This window comes from Alligator sinensis, unplaced genomic scaffold (assembly GCF_000455745.1).
Source record: "Alligator sinensis unplaced genomic scaffold, ASM45574v1 scaffold983_1, whole genome shotgun sequence".
Taxonomy (NCBI): domain Eukaryota; kingdom Metazoa; phylum Chordata; order Crocodylia; family Alligatoridae; genus Alligator; species Alligator sinensis.
Window position 1 is genome coordinate 1,444,108 of NW_005842015.1, and position 17,813 is coordinate 1,461,920.

A 17,813-nucleotide genomic window follows, 5' to 3' on the forward strand; every position below is an offset into this window, starting at 1 on the left:
AAATCGATTTACCTTTGCTATTACCCTGGACCATTGTTTTAATACAAGCTTGTCCAACATATGGCCCACGGGCCACCATGCGGCCCTCCAAGCCATTTTTTAGGCCCAAGGTGCTGCAACGGGAAATTAAAGTAAACACTGTACTTTCGTTTCAGTGGGGTGATGTGATACCGCTTCCTGTGAGGTCTTTGAATTTGGCTTGTCGGCCCACTGGGTGATAAAAAGTTTGTGATCCGGCCTCACATTCAAAAAGGTTGGACACCCCTGATCTAACACTACCCTCTCATCCTTTCATCATGCATGCCCCGCAGTTTGGTGGTAGTTAGTCTGGGGCAGACAGTTTTCTAGCTGGTAGTTGATTTCCTCCTACTTGCAGGCATAGTGAAGGTATCCAGTTTTCTTTGTTGGCTGTGGCAGCAGACTTTGATACTACTAACTGCACTGTTTTTCAGTTAATCTGCTGTGTTTTATTGGTAAAGATAAGGCAATCCTCTGTCTTCCTATCTGAGAAATTTTTGGTTAATAAATTGATGTCCTACCAGACGTAGCTTGTTGAGTCTTCTATTAGGCATGTATGCATGGATGTAGGTAAACATAGTGAATCATTGAATGCTACTGTCTCTGTGCTCTTAGGTTGGGTCTCCACGTGCAAGGGCACGTGGCTTGTGGCACCACAGACCACACGTGGGGAACATGAAAATCTGTCTGCACTACAGATCTGCAGCGCGGTGGCAAAATTTACTACTGGGAAATCCGAGTAGCAAAAAAAAAATAGTGTCAGAACACAAAGTGGCACAATGCATGCAAAACAAGCATGCACTGGCACAAACGGAGGCTAGACCATCCAGAGCAATGATCTGGCTGTCAGCCAGGCCTCTGTGCTGCCCCTGATGCTTCAGCAAGCCACCAGGTAAGACTGCTGGGGCCAGCACAGGTGCTGGCCCCAGCTTCCCCTACCTGTACCCGGGACAATTTCCTACGTGCTGAAGCACACATGCAGGAGTGTGCAATGGGGCATCAAGCAACAGCACAAATTTGTGCTGGTGCTGTTTGGGCTTCTACAAGCTCGTATCTCTGCACGTGAGGACCTGCTGTTGGTATTTAACAATGTTGAGGAGGTAGTTTTGGCATAACCAAGAGCAGACCAGAGTGATGGGGAAAAGCATATAGATTAGTGTGAGTGCATTTTTTTAAAACTGGAGTTTAATGTTTGAACATGGCCACTATAGTCAAAATGCTAGCTGTATCATTGCTCCTGGGTCATACCTATAGTGGCAAGTTTGGCGCATAGCATCTCCTTTCTTCCATGGCTAATTTGGATATGTTATTTTCCCCTGACATGAATTTCACCTATGGTAATCTTGGCCAATGTAAACTTTTTAAGTCTAAGAGCAAATTTATTTGTATTTTAATAGGTGGAGATACCTTGGGACAGATTGGTTTTGCACATGAGATACATATTCAATTATGTTTCTTATACAGTAAAAAGCTTAGAATTAGTGATGTACCTCTCAAGTTTTAGATCAAGTATTTCATTGATGCGTGAGGCAGAGTATTAAAGTAAACCTCTCCCCTTCAGGTTGGCAACTGTTCAAAATGGGAATGGAAGATACATATGAATTTTCCCTTATTGTGAACATTTACAATTTATTATTGTAGTTCTCAGTTAAATAATCACAGGCAGATTTTATAAAAGGAAACAGAGTGAGCATTGAGCATCTTGACACACAGCATGAAAGCCATATTGACAGTAGAAATTACAAGCTATTGTATAACTTTTTTTAGTTGCAAATAAATCACATACCACACAGATTCTTAACGGCTGTAGTGAACTTAGCGGGATGGAAAAAAACTTGTATTTATGGATATTCTATGTTTTTATTCTAGTTTTGACAGTTTTGTTTTAAGTACATCAGAGTATAATAGGAAAGTTGATAAAACACTTAGAAGCATAGTAGAAAAGAGAGAGAGAATGCTGCATTCCGCAGTTAAACTAAGAATAAGGGGGACATTTTTAATTCCTCCAATCCAGCAGCAAGGGTAGGATTTCTGTATAACGTAAAGGATCGCAAATAGTTATACCAGCCTATCAATATGGCAGGCACACTGCTTCCTCTAAGGATCATGCTCAGCTGGTATAAAAGGTATGTCCAACCACTAGCCAGGTAGAGACAATATTTCTTTTTGAAGGAGTCTTGAATGTTGCCTGGCAGTGTTTTGTAGAGGGCTAGCTCAAACTGTCCTGTCATCCAAAAGCACACTAACTGTATTTTAACGCTAGTCAAACTATCTAGGTACTGAACAGGGCTTCCATTGAAGAGTTTTGTAGTAAATGAGGGTGCTCTGTGTACATAGCAGTACTGTGTCATGAAAGGCCAAAGCTCTTTCAAAAGTCTACACTCCTCTTTCTCTAGCTCTGTCTCACTCACTAAATACATGTGCTCTGTCAATATTGGCTGGGAGACTTGATACAATTTGTTTTCTAACTATCACAGGTCCTAAGATATATGGTCTTACTAAAGTGGAATTACAGAACTTTTTGAAGACTAAGAGCTTATATACAGTACCTCTGTGGTAGTTAACTGAACTTCTGGACCTTTGTATAACCTGGAAAGAATACTTTATTGTGATTTCTCTCTTTAAAAATAATTCTGTGGCTTTTAGATTTCATTTTGAAAGGGGGACTTAAAATGATGGCAGGGAAAAGAGTAGAACATGAGCTTGTATGGAATCAATTATCCCTTTTTACCCACGCTGTAGGAAAATCTAATTAATATAATTATTGTAGGATATTTTGAATGAAGCTGTTCATATTTTTTTCTTTTAAAATAATGTGGGGAAATTCCTTTACTACAAATCCATGTGTTTGTCTGTGATGTTCTGTTAAGGTTGTATTGAGGTTTTCTTTATATTCTTTTTTTTTTCTAGGTAAAGGCAGGCGTGTGCAGCCTCCTTGGTGTGCCCCTGAAGGAACAAAGCAATCAAAGCTCTGCCTCTACAACAGCCTTACTCGCAATAAGGTGACTGATTGAAAGAATGCAGGGGTTTCTGTAGAGGTGCCAAATGACTTTTTTTAAGGGCTTCCTTGGCTACATATAAGATTTTGTGTCAAAGAAGCTAGAGAGTAATATTCAACAAAATCATATAAATAGGTCCGAAAGATCCTATTTCACTCTAATATGTTTGCAATATGTAATACCTACATATTACAGTGCTTGCTATAACATAGGTTGCAACATGCTACCACCTTTAAACATATATATTCTGGTGGTTCAGTCATTTTACTATATTTGAAAATATTTTCTATGAACAATGTACCCAGAACAGAATCAAAGCAGAATTTCTGTCTTTAGTGTTGTCCACTTGGGAAATTCTTACTTATTAGGCTAATATAGTCTCAGTGCATATGCTCTTCTGGTCTGAATGGATTTTTTTTTGGTTCACTTTAAACAATTTGCAAAGCAAGATAAGCTAATAAGAGGGTAATGGGGGAGGGAGGACTAAAACCTATGTTATACAAGAATAAATTGCTGAAATGGAAGGTTCAGCTATGCTGGTTTAAATTCACACTTGAGGATACGCTAAAAAAAAATAATTATCCATGTAAACAAGAACTTAACTTCCCTTCAGATACTTGGGCAGTGTTTCCTAAGGGTTGAATAAAGATCTGACCATCCAATTCTTTCGATGTGCTATCATATTTTATAGATTGCAATTAATATACGTCTTAGTTGAAATAATAACAGGCAAATTTTACTAAATGAAGGAGAGTGAGCAATGAGCATCTCGCTTGTAGATTGTAACGGTAGCAATGTTCTTTTCCTCCAGTAAAACTGAGGGTGTAATTTGTCTTTTTTTGTATTGCAAATTCACTTGGTTTGCCTCTATTCTGATGTTGCTTTGCTGAAATATGTCTGCAATTCTTTGCTCATTGTAACTTTCTTTTCAATTAAGGATATCTTTCAGCCCCAAGATGGCAAAAAGGTTACGTGGTATTGCTGTGGCCCAACAGTGTATGATGCCTCTCATATGGGACATGCTAGGTACCACAGAGTTTCTTACTTTGGCAAAATATTAACAGTTTTTACTTTAAACAATTTATTAAATGAGAGCTGAAGATATCCAGCAGTATGTCAATCAATGTACAGACAGAAAGCACGGTAGATTTGCACTTTACACATCTCTGATTTAGTTAGTTTATAATATGAGCTTTCCTGAACCTGAGCTCACTTCATCAGATATGCAAAATGGGTGTGTCACTAGAGTGCCATTTGAGTATTATAGAATGGAAAAAGAATAGTACCATTTATAGTTGTGTGATCATGCAATATAAAACCTGTTTCTAATCTGGAATGAGGTAAAGTTACCATAGCAGCTCTAACTGGATTTACTGACTTTGGAATAGGCATAGTTTTTACATCCATGCATGTTTGAGGTATCCACTAAGTAAAAGTTCTGTGTCTTGGGGTTTTTTCAGGTCATATATCTCATTTGATATCCTGAGAAGAGTGCTGAGGGATTATTTTAAATACGACGTCTTCTACTGTATGAATATTACAGATATTGATGATAAAGTAAGTCATGTGCATGGATTGTACCTTATCTTTTTGGTGAGATGGGATATGAATTACACTCTGCAGCCTGATCACAGTCTCTTTCACAGTGACATTCATTTTGGTCACTAATCTAAATAGCTTGCCTTCAGCAAAACAGAGGCTAATCAATTTACAAAGGTAATTTGTTTTGCTGGCTTTCTGTATTATCAGTTATTTCCTGGGTGTGAATGATGTGTTTTAGTTTTGTTAATATAATATGTAGCTCTTTTAGTCTGTTAAATTCAGAGGCGTTTTGCTAAGAGAGAGAGTACAAAAAGCATTGCATTTATATTTTGGTCGGTGTCTGCATGTTCTGTTTGTATATTTATAAATTTTAGAAATACATTTTTCATGTTTTTTCTTCTAGATCATCAAGAGAGCGAGACAAAACTATCTTTTTGAACAATATATAGAGAAAAAGCCATCTGTAGCTCAGCTGCTTGAAGATATTAAAACTGCCTCAGAGGTGAGCTCACAATTTTTCCTTTGCTAGTAACTTAGGTTTCTCTTTAGCAATGTATGTGTATTGCTGAATAGTTGCGTTGACTTCAGTGGAACTACTTATATGCTTATAATTATACATTTGCTTTAAGTACTTTATTGAATCAGGACCAGAGTTAGAAAACTGCTGATACTGCACTCCTGAAAGTGATGCAAGCTTTCCATTAGTAGGATTTTCTACCATTGTTTAAATATGAACCAAAAATTCACCATAGATTTGTGTGTGAAATTGTACATTTTATTTTGTATTTTTATAGCTAATTTGTGTGTGTGTGTGTGTGTGTGTATTTTGAGGAAAAAAATTGAATATTTTCTAAAAGACCATTTTAGCTTTTGACAAACAAATGCATAAACTTAAGGGAAGACCATATGTATTTAGAGTTAGGGACCTCCCACTAATACTTGGACATAACCTCCTGGATTATAGTCAAATCAGGCAGTCCCGAGACCACTGTGACCATTGGGGCACCTGAGACACTATAGCAACCCTCCTCCACTCCACTCATAAAAGATATTTATGAAGATGTTTATGTTGCTTTGCATTAACATGCAAGTTACATTACATTACCAGTGAGAGCACTTAGAAGAGCTACAGTCCTTGTGTTTTAAAGGTTACAGTGGGTTGAGGGGATGATTCTTTGACTTTTTTTTATGTAGTTCATAAATAAAAGACTAGTAATTCTGAATCTAATTAATTGAATGCAGTGCAGGGAGTCAGGAGACTCGCATACTGTTCCTGACTTGCATATCGACTGTCATTTTAAGTGTAACCTTTAAAAAGCTCCATGATCCATATTATCCCAGATTATATACCATCTATAAAATGCTTACCCACCTTTGTAGAAAGCAGCAAACTTAATGGAAAGTGGTAAACAGCAGTACTGGAAACCCCTGTTTAGCACTCGTAATTGGTTCCGGAAAAAATGAGCATTAAGCAGAACTGTGCTAAATGAAACCCAGTTTCCCATATAAATTAATGTAAATAAATATAATTTGTTCTGCCCTGCCCGCTTGCTGCCAATCACCACTTCTCGCTGCTGCTGCCGCTGCTTCTCCCCACCTACCCACTGCCCGTTCTGGCATCACGTGCCAGCCCTGAGCCCGGGTCACTGGCGCAGGCCCCGTGTTTACGCCACTCGCCACTCTTCACCACCACCGCCACTTCTCCCCACCCCTCTGCCCACCCACTGAAACCTGCTGATTCCATTGAGTGCTATAACAAAACTGGCTGAGCGCTCAGTGGAATGAGGTATGACTTTTAAATGAGCACTATAACAAAATAGCGCTAAGCAAAACTGCGTTAAGTCAGGGTTGTCTCTAATTATATTTTTGTAAAGTTTTATAAAGAGGAATAAATGTGGTGATATGTGTGTTAATTCAGACTTACTGTATGTGAAAGGACATAGTTATCTATTTCTTTTTCCTTTTGGACTCTTAAACTAGTAGGTGCTTCAGCATTTTTTCTGCCTGTGGTTTGATTTAAAAGTGACTAAATGTAGAGTAAACTGCTATGTGTGGGAAATATAGAATTCTGTTCCTAGAAATATTTTGCCTGTAGAGTACATAAGTATTGTATTTTAAGTGCAGCTTATTTAAGGAGATCACGAAGTTAACTTCCTTTATAGAACTTTTTTATATTGTGAATTATTTCATAATTATTTCTTAAAAGTCTTTTTCAGCCAAATTAAATGAGACAATTGACCCAGATAAAAGGCAAATGCTGGAAAGAATTCAGAATACAGTGAAGTCTGCTGTGGAGCCTCTAGAAAAAGCTGTGAGTGAGAGAATCCTTGGAGAAGAGATCAGCAAACATGCCAAGGTTTGTATGAATGGCTTCTAAAATCACATTTGCCTTGTAACTTATTTTCTGAATCACATTTTGTAGATGTGCCCTTTAATAGAAATGCTTTTGGAGAGAGACCTCAATCTCCCAGTATTTAACATTATTCTTAATAAATTTGTATGCCTAAGCTTAGGCAGATAGCTTTAGGGTGCTGTTCAAATATGCCTCAAAACCCTGCAGCACCTGCTTGTTCTTGTCTGTTGACTAGCTGTCACAGTTGAACTATTTCTAGCTTTCCCATGCAGAATTTTATCTCATGCAATCACAGGCTTTTACATATATTTGCGTATTATGCCCAGGTACCTATCTTTGACAGTTTTGTTGCTATGCTGCTCAAGTATTTAATACCTCAAAACCCATCATATCTGTAGACAAATTATTAAAAATGTCTGTCCTATATAAGGTCTGATTCAAAGCTTATTAACGTTTATAAAAATATGCCTGTTGTTTGGCTTTAGACTATCCCCAATAACAACAAGAGCTACTGTAACTAATTTCTTTTGGTACTTAGTCTTCCAGTTAGTATTTCCTCAATTTAAAGCTATTTGGTGTATCAACTACAGGAGACACAGAGGGTATGTTTCCTGTTTTGGAAAAAATGTGTCCATTTTGGTCTGTCTTGCAGAGTACATCCAGATACTAATGTATGTGATACCTATATATGTTTAGGATACCAAAGTAAATATTTATTTAAGGCTAATTCCCAGGATGTGCCTCATGCTAGCTGTGCCCTCAGCATTAACAGTATAATTAAGGTGTACAAGTGGGAAAACTTTAATTGTTTTCTGTTTGTGCCATTTGCAGCATATCATTTTTTCTTTTTCTTTTTCTTTTCTACAGAATTATCTCTATTTATTATATGATATTTGTCTTGGTTATCCGCAAAATGCAAACTCCCTTATTTCTAAAGAAGTACCACTGTTTAACCAGAGGGCTGTTATAACTCTCCAGATATCAGTTACTACCTCTGTCCTATTTACTCCTAATACGTGAAAAGCAGCATGGTAACAATGTATGATAGAACCAAGGATTATTTTCTCTCTTTTCACAGTCAAAGAGAGCTGTTTTTCTCTTGCTTATGAACTTAGGCCTTTTTATAGATTTGAAATATTGTGAAGTGCTGAACTGTTTCACATACATGACTTTCATTTTATAGATATTGGTGGAAGAAGCAAAAGATTTGTTGTCTGACTGGCTGGATATCAAGTTTGGCAGTCAGGTGACTGACAATTCTATATTCTCCAAGCTCCCCAAATTCTGGGAAGCAGAGTATCATAAAGACATGGAAGCCCTCAATGTAAGTAGACAAGCTGTATCAGCAAAAGCAAAGATAAATATTTAAAAACTTTCTATGGGTGAGGGATATGCAATGTTGTCTTGAATGGCACTAAAATAAATTCCACATCACTTCAGTGGTTGTAGAAGGCCTTTAGGCCTTATGCTTCTTGATTTTTTTTTTTAATTTGTAATGAGTAAGTCAATGCAAGTGCTTAAATTAACAGCAATGCCAGCTGTCTGGAAATCAGGCACTTCAAATTCCATGTCTCCACCCCACTCCCACCACTGGAGATGAAGTGGCCAGACATATTGGAATGGATTCTTTGTAGGTCCATCTTCCTTTACCTACCATTTGCCACCCAATTTTACCAGCTGAGCCAGGACACTGAGGTTTATAGCTAAGACCACTGGCTACATTAATATGACCATTTGCTTGCCTGTTCACCATCCCAGGATAACTAAGAAGTTTAAACTGACTCTATGATAATGGTAAACAAGCTTTTCCTGAGCTGTTGTAGTTGAGTACTATCTCCTATCCAGACGTTTGAATAATCAAAAGCTATTCTTCTGTCTGCAAAGCAGATCAGAATTACGGAGGGAAATATTACCCCTCCAAGTAGAGAGGTCATAAATTGAGTATTGCAGCAGCCAGACCTCTGATGAGTAGGAGAGAGGCCCAATAGTTCTGTCAAGGTCCAGAGCAGGGAACTGGGAGTACGTATACCTAGGTTCTATTTTTGACTGGCACTTGTACTGTATCTTTGAGTCAGTCATTTAATCGTTGTCTGTCTCAGTTTCTTCACCTCTAAAATAGTTACCTTAACAAAAGCGGTGCAACTTAATTGATGAGAGATATTGTGTTCCTGGCATACATACACCTATAGATATTGCTGTTTTCAGGTGTTGCCTCCTGATGTCTTAACTCGGGTTAGTGAATATGTACCAGAAATTGTGGAATTTGTTAAGAGGATTATGGAAAATGGTTATGGGTAAGTGCAGGTTTTTTTCTGTGTAACTTTTAATGTACTTTATCTTTATTTACTTTACTTTAATTATCTTTTGTCATGCTTTTGTAACATGCAAAGCTCTGTAACTGAATAACATTTTTAGTATAACACTGTGAATTGCCTGCTCTGTTTTTGGAAGGAACAGTAAGAGACTGTATTCAAGCAGGGTCTGTTGTGTCTTTGAGCCCAGTGCAGTTTTTGGGTCAGCCTGGTTTCCATATTCTTTTAAAAACGGAGGCTTTAGATTAGGTGTGTCAGAGGTACAGCCCACACTCTGTAACTAGCCTATGCAGCTCTATCAGTTGGCCTGCAGTACTGCCCAGGGGTTTTGTATTGGATCTATATGCCACTCACTGTATGCAACATGCAGGGCTGGTTCTGACACACATGTTTGATCTGGTCTTCAGGCTTGACCTGGCCCACAGACTAGCCCTGAGCTACTCCATTTTTGATTAATTTGACACTGCTGCTTTAGATCATGAAATTATATGGTGAAATCCTAGCCCACCTAAAGGCAGTGGCAAAATTCCTATTAATTTCAATAAGGTTAGGATCTCACATTTATTCGTAGGCGAAGATTTCCAGATATTGATGCATAAATATTGAGGTATAAAGTAAGCTGTTTAAATCTAGATTTAGATATAAAAATAGAAGTGACATGATTTTCAGATCATCAGGTTTGTTTTTTCTCAACTACTCCTGTTGCTTAATGTGTTTGAGAATTTAACTACTTCTGCATAATTGCCCTAAATATCAGTGTAGGCACCTAACTTTAGGCATTCTCATTTGAAAAGATTGGGTTGGTAATTTTTCTATTGATAGCTTAAACTAGCTCTCAAATTTACCATATGATAGTATTTGCATCACAGAAGAATCCTAAGCAGTACACTGAACATCCTCTGATGTTCTGGAATAAATGCTGTAGCCAAAAATTGCCATGGGGTATCTAACATGCTTGGCTCAAAATCTTCTTTTGTGCCTTATGCCCAAATCATAAAGCCTGAAGAGGAAAAATGAAAGTAAACACAAGAGTCCTGGACCTTCTTGGAGATTTTCAGGCAGAGAAATAAAACTCCAAGGCTGATTTATTCTGCCCCATAAAAGCCATATCAATATGTTAGTCAAACAGACAAAGACACTTAATTATAAAATAAATGTACTTTTTAATGATTAGGTTACTGCAAAAAATCAAGAGGTGTAAAGAATTAATGCTTACTAGGGTGATTTTGTATCTTTTGAAAATATGTGTAATAAATACATTTTCATTGATCTTTTCCTGGCACATCTACTGTGGCTTTTTCTTGTTTTTGTCGAATGCCTTTGCCCTAAATCTGTACAATTAAGAGTCACCTGAAGTCACCTTTGCTCATGGTGAGCAGTACCTAACTTCTTAGGTGACAACCCTCTATGAGCTATAAGTGACATACCTTGCGGGAACCTAATTTTATGCTAATGAAGCTTCACTTAAATTATTCTTTTTACCTTCCAGCTACGTGTCAAATGGATCTGTCTACTTTGATACAGTGAAGTTTGATGCCTCTGAAAAACACTCCTATGCTAAGTTGGTTCCTGAAGCTGTAGGGGATCAAAAAGCTCTTCAGGAGGGTGAAGGTAAATATATATCCATAAGACTTACAATTACATATATTCAATACAGTGCAGTGTAGTTTGCACTTCTTTTACTGCTCAGATTGTTTTCCAGGATTCAGGAGAGCTGGTCAGAAACTTTCTGATAAATGGATTTTTGTCAGAAAACTGCAATTTACCAATATCAGAACTTTTCACAGCAATGTATCAGTTGTAACTTTTTCCCAGAAAGGTTTCTTAGATCCAAAGTGGTATTTCTGGTCAAAATTGGAGTGAGACATGCCCAGGTAGCTCATTGACCAGTGGTTAGGGCAGGGTGAGGGAATGGTAGTTCAATTGCACGCTTCCAGGCTTCAGAAGTATTACAGCTGACAAACATTGACACATCTATTAGTCATTTGCTACTGTTGTTTGTAAATTTTGAGTGTATGTTTTAGATATTTTCAGCTGAAAATTATGGCAGAGCCAGGAGTGTATAAAGTTAATGTTTAAATAAAATATAAATAGTTAACCAGTTTTTTTTTCTTGACAGGTGACTTGAGCATCTCTGCTGATCGTTTGAGCGAGAAACGCTCTCCAAATGATTTTGCTTTGTGGAAATCTTCCAAGCCAGGAGAACCTTCATGGGACTCTCCTTGGGGAAAGGTTAGGACCAATATGTTGTATACAATACTTGTAAGCAGGAGCTAATAATTTGAACCATCATATTCGCTGATTTGTTGCCAGTAATTTAGCCTTAACTTGCCTTAAGTGACATGTGTGTTAGAATGGTCTTGGCCGTGTTTGTTTACCATCTATATAGTGTAGTAATTCAATTACTAGCCACTTTTCAAACAAAAAAAATATGCAGTAATTTTGCCTTCGTGTCATTATTTATCAGTATGCCTCTCTCCATCTTGCTACCTCTTTCACAGTTATTTATCTTTGTGAAATTTTTAGGTTCAACATCTTGTGTTCCAAGCTGTACACCAGTTGGAATGCATGGGAAGAAGTTTCTGTTAAATAGAACGGTAGTTTGCACAAAAATTTCCAAGAGTCCCCACCTTAACTTTTAGTTATTTGTGAGAAGTATATTATTTTGAAAACATCAGATAGAATATACAGCAAAGGTTTTGCATATTGCTGTGCTCATGGGTATATATGGTACACAATTTTGAAGTTCAAAACTATTCTTTTCTCATAGATGTATTAATATCAATGTAGATGAAAACTGAGAATCTGTTCTCTCTTACACATTCTGTATGTCACTTTAAGGTGCTGATTATATATTAGAGAAGAAACCAGTGAGGGAATGATGCATACTATGTCAGGATGAGAAGTAGTTTTTCCGTAAGAGTATCTTGGGTTGGGGTGGACAACAGAGAAAATTAACATATAAGGAAATAACTTGTTTCTCTCTAAACAGGGTCGTCCAGGTTGGCACATAGAATGCTCTGCAATGGCTGGGTCGTTTCTGGGAGAGTCAATGGACATTCACGGAGGGGGGTTTGATCTTCGATTTCCCCACCATGACAATGAATTGGCGCAGTCTGAGGTAGATGAAGTTCTCATTCTTGGTCTTTAATTCCTATGACCTTATTGCTATACAAATGTAAATTTAACTGGAATTTCACAGATCCTTGCAATTGATCTTAAGATGGCATATAACCCCCTTAAAAACCTTAATTTTAATATGTAGTTTCTGTTAGCAGTTGATTAGCTACACAATAGTGAAATTGATGCTACACAAATTTATGTCAAAGTGAACAAACTAAACAAAAGGTTCCATCTTTTCTTGCACACAACACGCCCCCAAATAAAACACACACCTAGTTATTGGAAGGCAGAATGTAGATAAAAAGAGTTTTTTCCAGAATCACGTCCAACTGTGTGACGTAAAGTAAGTCCTCATGGGGACGTAGAGTGTCTAGGAAGCGTGGCATCCCAGGAGACAGTCTGGGTGAGAGAGCAGGAACTTTTTGTAATAGCAGATTATTTCCCACAATGCCACCCTTCCTGAACACTCTGAATTCTTTTACATGTGTAAGCGCTGCAGCGCCAGGCACTTTGATAAGATCCTGGCATGGAGATGCTTGCAGTTGTGTAAGCAGCAAAATGCACATCAGCTTGGAGAAAATGGCAGTGGTGTGCTTTTGAATGAAAGCACCTTGGAGATGCTTTAATTCAAAAGCGCACCATTGCCATTTTCTCCACGCTGACATGCATTTTGCCACTTACACAACTGCACACAGTGCAGCGCGATGCACGTCAGCTCCCATGCAGAGCAGACTCAATTAATCAAGTCCACTCTGAATTGGCAGATCTCCGGCATGTCCTAGACCTATAAGGAACATGTATAAATGCCCTCTATGTTCCCAGGAGGACTTACTCTGTCACACAGAGTTAGGCCCCAGACCTTAGCAAGGGCAGTAGTAAGACTCTTAATTCTTTGCTTTAAGTAGATCTTTATATAAGATATAAGTTCCTGTAAAGTTTCATAGTAGTTTGGGGTCAGAAGGGACCTAAATAGATCATCTTTCTAACCCCCCACCACTGGCTGGAGCACATGCTGGGATCACATGACCCCAGAAAGGTGTTCATCCAACCTCTTTTTGAATTTACCCAAGGTAGGAGCAAGGACCACTTCCCTAGGAAGTTGGTTCCAAATCCTAGCCACCCTAACAGTGAAATAGTGCCCCCTAATCTCTAACCTGAGCCTATTCTCCAGCAGCTTCTGGCCATTTTTTCCTTGTCACCCCAGGTGCTGCTGGGGGGAATAGGCCCATTCCTATTTGTTGCTGATCTCCCCTAACGAATTTGTAGGCAGCCACCAAGTCTCCAATGTGGCCAATGTGGTCCCCATCTTTAAAAAAGGGAGGAGGGCAGACCCGGGCAACTATAGGCCCATCAGTCTTACCTCAATCCTGGGGAAACTCTTTGAGAAGATCATCAAGGAGCACATCTGTGATGGGCCGGCATCAGGGATGATGCTTAAGGGCAACCAGCACGGTTTCATTAGGGGCAGGTCATGTCAGACCAACCTGACTGCCTTTTTATGATCAGGTCACAAAAGCATTGGATGCAGATGTCACCATGGATGTAGTCTTTCTGGACTTCAGCAAGGCCTTTGACACTGTCGACCACCCCATCCTCATTTAAAAAACTAGGCGACTGTGGCATTGATGCCTACACAGTCAGATGGATTGCGAATTGGCTGAAGGGTCATACTCGGAGGGTGGTGGTGGACGGGTCATATTCGACCTGGGGGAAAGTGGGCAGCGGAGTCCCCCAGGGCTCGGTCCTTGGGCCCGCACTAACCAAGTTCTTTATCAGCGATTTGGACAGCGGGGTGAAAAGCAACCTGTTCAAATTTGCTGATGATACCAAAATTTGGGGTGAGGTGGGCACACTAGTAGGGACGGAAAGACTGCAGAAAGACCTGGATAGGTTGCAGGGGTGGGCTAACAAAAACAGGAAGTGTTTCAATACGGACAAGTGCAGGGTGCTGCACTTGGGCAGTAGTAACCAGCAGCACACTTATAAGATCGGAAACTCCCTTCTTGAGAGCACGGAGGTAGAAAGGGATCTTGGAGTCGTCATTGATTCCAAGATGAACATGGGCCGACAATGCGAGGTCACGGTCGGCAGGGCTAACCGGACCTTATCGTGCATCCACAGGTGCATCTCAAGTAGGTCCAAGGAGGTGATCCTCCCCCTCTACGCGACACTGGTCAGGCCACAGCTGGAGTACTGTATCCAGTTCTGGGCACCCTACTTCAAGAGGGATGTGGACAACATGGAGAGGGTCCAGAGGAGGGCCACCCGCATGATCCAGGGACAGCAGGGCAGACCTTACAATGAGAGGCTACGGGACCTGAACCTGTTCAGCCTTCACAAGAGAAGACTGAGGAAGGACCTGGTGACCATCTATAAACTCACTAGGGGGGACCAGAAGGGTTTGGGGGAGACCTTGTTTCTCCTAGCGCCCCCCGGGATAACAAGGAATAATGGCCACAGGTTGTTGGAGAGTAGGTTTAGATTAGACATCCATAAGAACTACTTCACAGTCAGGGTGGCTAGGATCTGGAACCACCTTCCAAGGGAAGTGGTGCTGGCTCCTACCCTGGGGGTCTTTAAGAAGCACCTTGATGCCTGCCTGACTGGGGTCAAGTGAGCCCAGTTTTCCTCCTGCCCAGGCAGGGGGTTGGACTTGAAGATCTGCAAGGTCCCTTCTGACCCTACTTCTATGATTCTATGAAGGCCCCACTCAGCTGCTGTTTGCTGAGGCTGAACAGGTTCAGGTCCCTCAGCCTCTCCTCATAGGTGTTTTTTCCACATCACAAGCCTCATCACATCACAAGCCTCATCAATATCCTACCAACAGCTTACTTGTTGCTCCAGGCACAAGCTACAGGGTTCAGTGAAGAGCTATGACTGAGAGGGTTAACACAAGATTCTGCCCCTCCACAGATCTTGGCAGCTTCATGGCATGCGCAGTATGTCCAGGCCTACTTCTTTTCTAGAAAAGAAAACAAGTGCCCCATTTAAAACATGTACCACATTTGTGGGGCTGATTTTGGGGGAGAGGGGTGAGGAAGGCATGAGAAAATACAGCAATTTATCATACTTACTCAAATCTAGGACACAGTTTTTTTCCCCCTCATTTTATACTTGGGGGGCGGGGGGGGAGGGGGAAGATCCAGGCCCGCTCCATCCTGGGACATAGAGCAGATGGTTGTTTTGGCCACAGTCCAGCCCTGCAGCAGCTGTTGTGGCAGTAGCAGCTCTGTGAAGCCCTGGAGCTGGGGTAGGGGCCACAGCTACCACCACCGCTGCCGAGCGGTCAGGCTGAGGCCAGAGCAACCATCTGTTCCATGTCCCATGCTGGAGCGGGGCCAGGGCTAGAAGGTAAGCAAGTGAGGCATTTGGTGGCAGAGGCACCTAGTGTGGGGGAGGGTGGCCAGAGGCATCTAGGGGGAGGCAGAGATGGTGGTGAGGCAGGTGTGGGGTAGACACTATGGCTGGGGGGGCAGTATAAATGCTAGAGTGTACAGGCACAGGGGTGTCAGGGCAACCAGCAAGGGCTGCAGGTAGTGGGGAGTGGGAGGCAGGACAGGAACTGTGTGGGGGAGGGCAGGCACCAGGGCACGTAGGCATGGGTGGAGACAGGCAGCAGGGGGCAAGCCATTTGATTCCCCCACCACTTGCCCTACTACAGTTCCCCCCATTGTTTGCCCTGCTATAGCAGTACAGGGGAAAGAGGGAAATTTATGACAACCCTCCAATAGTTAGATTCTAGACATAAATTTATAGATTTGTTATAATTTTCTTATGTCTAGAATCTTATTGAGAGTAATTTTAAAATCAGAATAGTCTTGGATTTGAGTAAATACTGTGTTTCCCATTTCTTCTCTAGTCACAAAAAATATTCTATATATAAAATTGCAGTGGGTTCAAAAATGTAAGGCAGAATTATGAACTCTAATGCTGAGCCTTTACTTTTAATGATAAAAAAGCTTTTTTCAAAAATAAAAGGTGAAACTAATCTAATTAATTTCACCTTCATTTAAGAAGGATTTTCATCTCTGATTTGCCCTTGCCTGATGTGTTTTTTTTTTTTTTTAATAGCTCAAGCAGTAGCACATTGTCACTCTCTTGATTTAAGCCCTGCTTTATTTTTCCATGTTCAGAATGACTTTGGAGTAAATATGCTGGTGGTACATCAGTGTGCCCAGTCCTGCAGTCAATTCTGTATTAATGAGACTTTCCCTCCTTCAGTGGGACTCCCAGCAGATGGAAGCCTCTGTCTGTACAGAACCTGTTGTAGGAGTGAGCACATAGTCTATAAATGGTATTATATTGTTCTAACATTTACACAGTATTTTGCAGCTCCTGATTATTGTTAGGACATTGACTTCAGAAAACCATTTTTTAAAATTTTCCATTGGAAAAATTCCCTTGACAGAAATGTCCTACTTAGAGTAAAGAAAATGTAACAGAGGCATGGTATCAGCATAGTGTTTTTGTTTGTTGTCCTTTTTCCTTGTTTGGCAACCAGCTATATATGCATGCATAACAAATGACCTTCCTGTTTTTTGATTTTGTTGCAGGCATATTTTGAAAATGATCACTGGGTCCGCTATTTTTTGCATACTGGTCACTTAACAATTGCTGGCTGTAAAATGTCCAAATCTTTAAAGAACTTCATTACCATCAAAGATGCACTAAAGAAACATACAGGTAAATGTTTATCATGGAAATTACTTCTTGGAAAGACTGCAGAAGTGCACTTTTTATTTTGGTAGAAAAATTGGCCAAGAAAGAAATCAGTTTAGGAAGAAAGGCTCATAAAAAAACATAAATCTGAACAGTGTTTTTTCTTGTAGATTCCCTGAAAAAATGGAGATTAGCCAATTTTGGTTCTGTTTTAACTGAACTTTGCTTAATGTTTTTAGTTCATAATACAATAGGTTAGATCCGGTAGCATATTGTATTCCAAAAGCACATTGGAATGTAAGTGAAACTAATTTAGAAGGGAATAAAGGGAGGGTGGTTCACTGGTTAGAATATTATCCTGGGACTGGAGGACCTGAACTCATGTTTATGCCTTGGTACAGAATTTTGGTGTCACCTTGGGTAGGTCACATAGGAGGAGAGAAGATTTAAAGGTGTTTAGCTGCATAAAGCTGTAGCTATGCACTTAGTAGGATTTTCAAAAGTCCCAAGGTGCCTGTGTCTCAGTTCCCCATCTGGAATACGGGGATAATAGTGCTTCCCTATCTCATGGAGTTTTAGGATAAGCATGTTAAAGACTGTGGGCACCTGGATACTATAGTATTGGGGGCCATGGAAGTACTTTGACTTATTATGACAATTTTTCCTCATGCCTTCTAAAACTCGTTATAGCAAGGCAGTTACGATTGACTTTCCTGATGCACTCTTGGAAGGATACACTGGATTATTCAAGCAACAGTATGGAATCAGCTATTCAGTATGAGAAATTTATGAGTGTAAGTAAGATTT

General features: G+C 40.0%; 1 protein-coding gene across 2 annotated transcripts in view; it reads left to right on the forward strand.

The window, feature by feature from the left end:
* The window catches only part of CARS (cysteinyl-tRNA synthetase), a 66,010-nt gene that overhangs the window by 20,160 nt on the left and 28,037 nt on the right, over positions 1-17,813 (forward strand). For both annotated transcript variants that reach the window (XM_006022027.3, XM_006022028.3), the window contains 12 exons: positions 2,929-3,020; positions 3,955-4,043; positions 4,478-4,574; positions 4,963-5,061; positions 6,766-6,915; positions 8,096-8,236; positions 9,118-9,206; positions 10,714-10,835; positions 11,344-11,456; positions 12,217-12,345; positions 16,901-17,030; positions 17,697-17,800. In XM_006022027.3, coding sequence (XP_006022089.1) covers positions 2,929-3,020; positions 3,955-4,043; positions 4,478-4,574; positions 4,963-5,061; positions 6,766-6,915; positions 8,096-8,236; positions 9,118-9,206; positions 10,714-10,835; positions 11,344-11,456; positions 12,217-12,345; positions 16,901-17,030; positions 17,697-17,800 — 1,355 coding nt within the window. The remainder of the gene's footprint in view (positions 1-2,928; positions 3,021-3,954; positions 4,044-4,477; positions 4,575-4,962; positions 5,062-6,765; positions 6,916-8,095; positions 8,237-9,117; positions 9,207-10,713; positions 10,836-11,343; positions 11,457-12,216; positions 12,346-16,900; positions 17,031-17,696; positions 17,801-17,813) is intronic.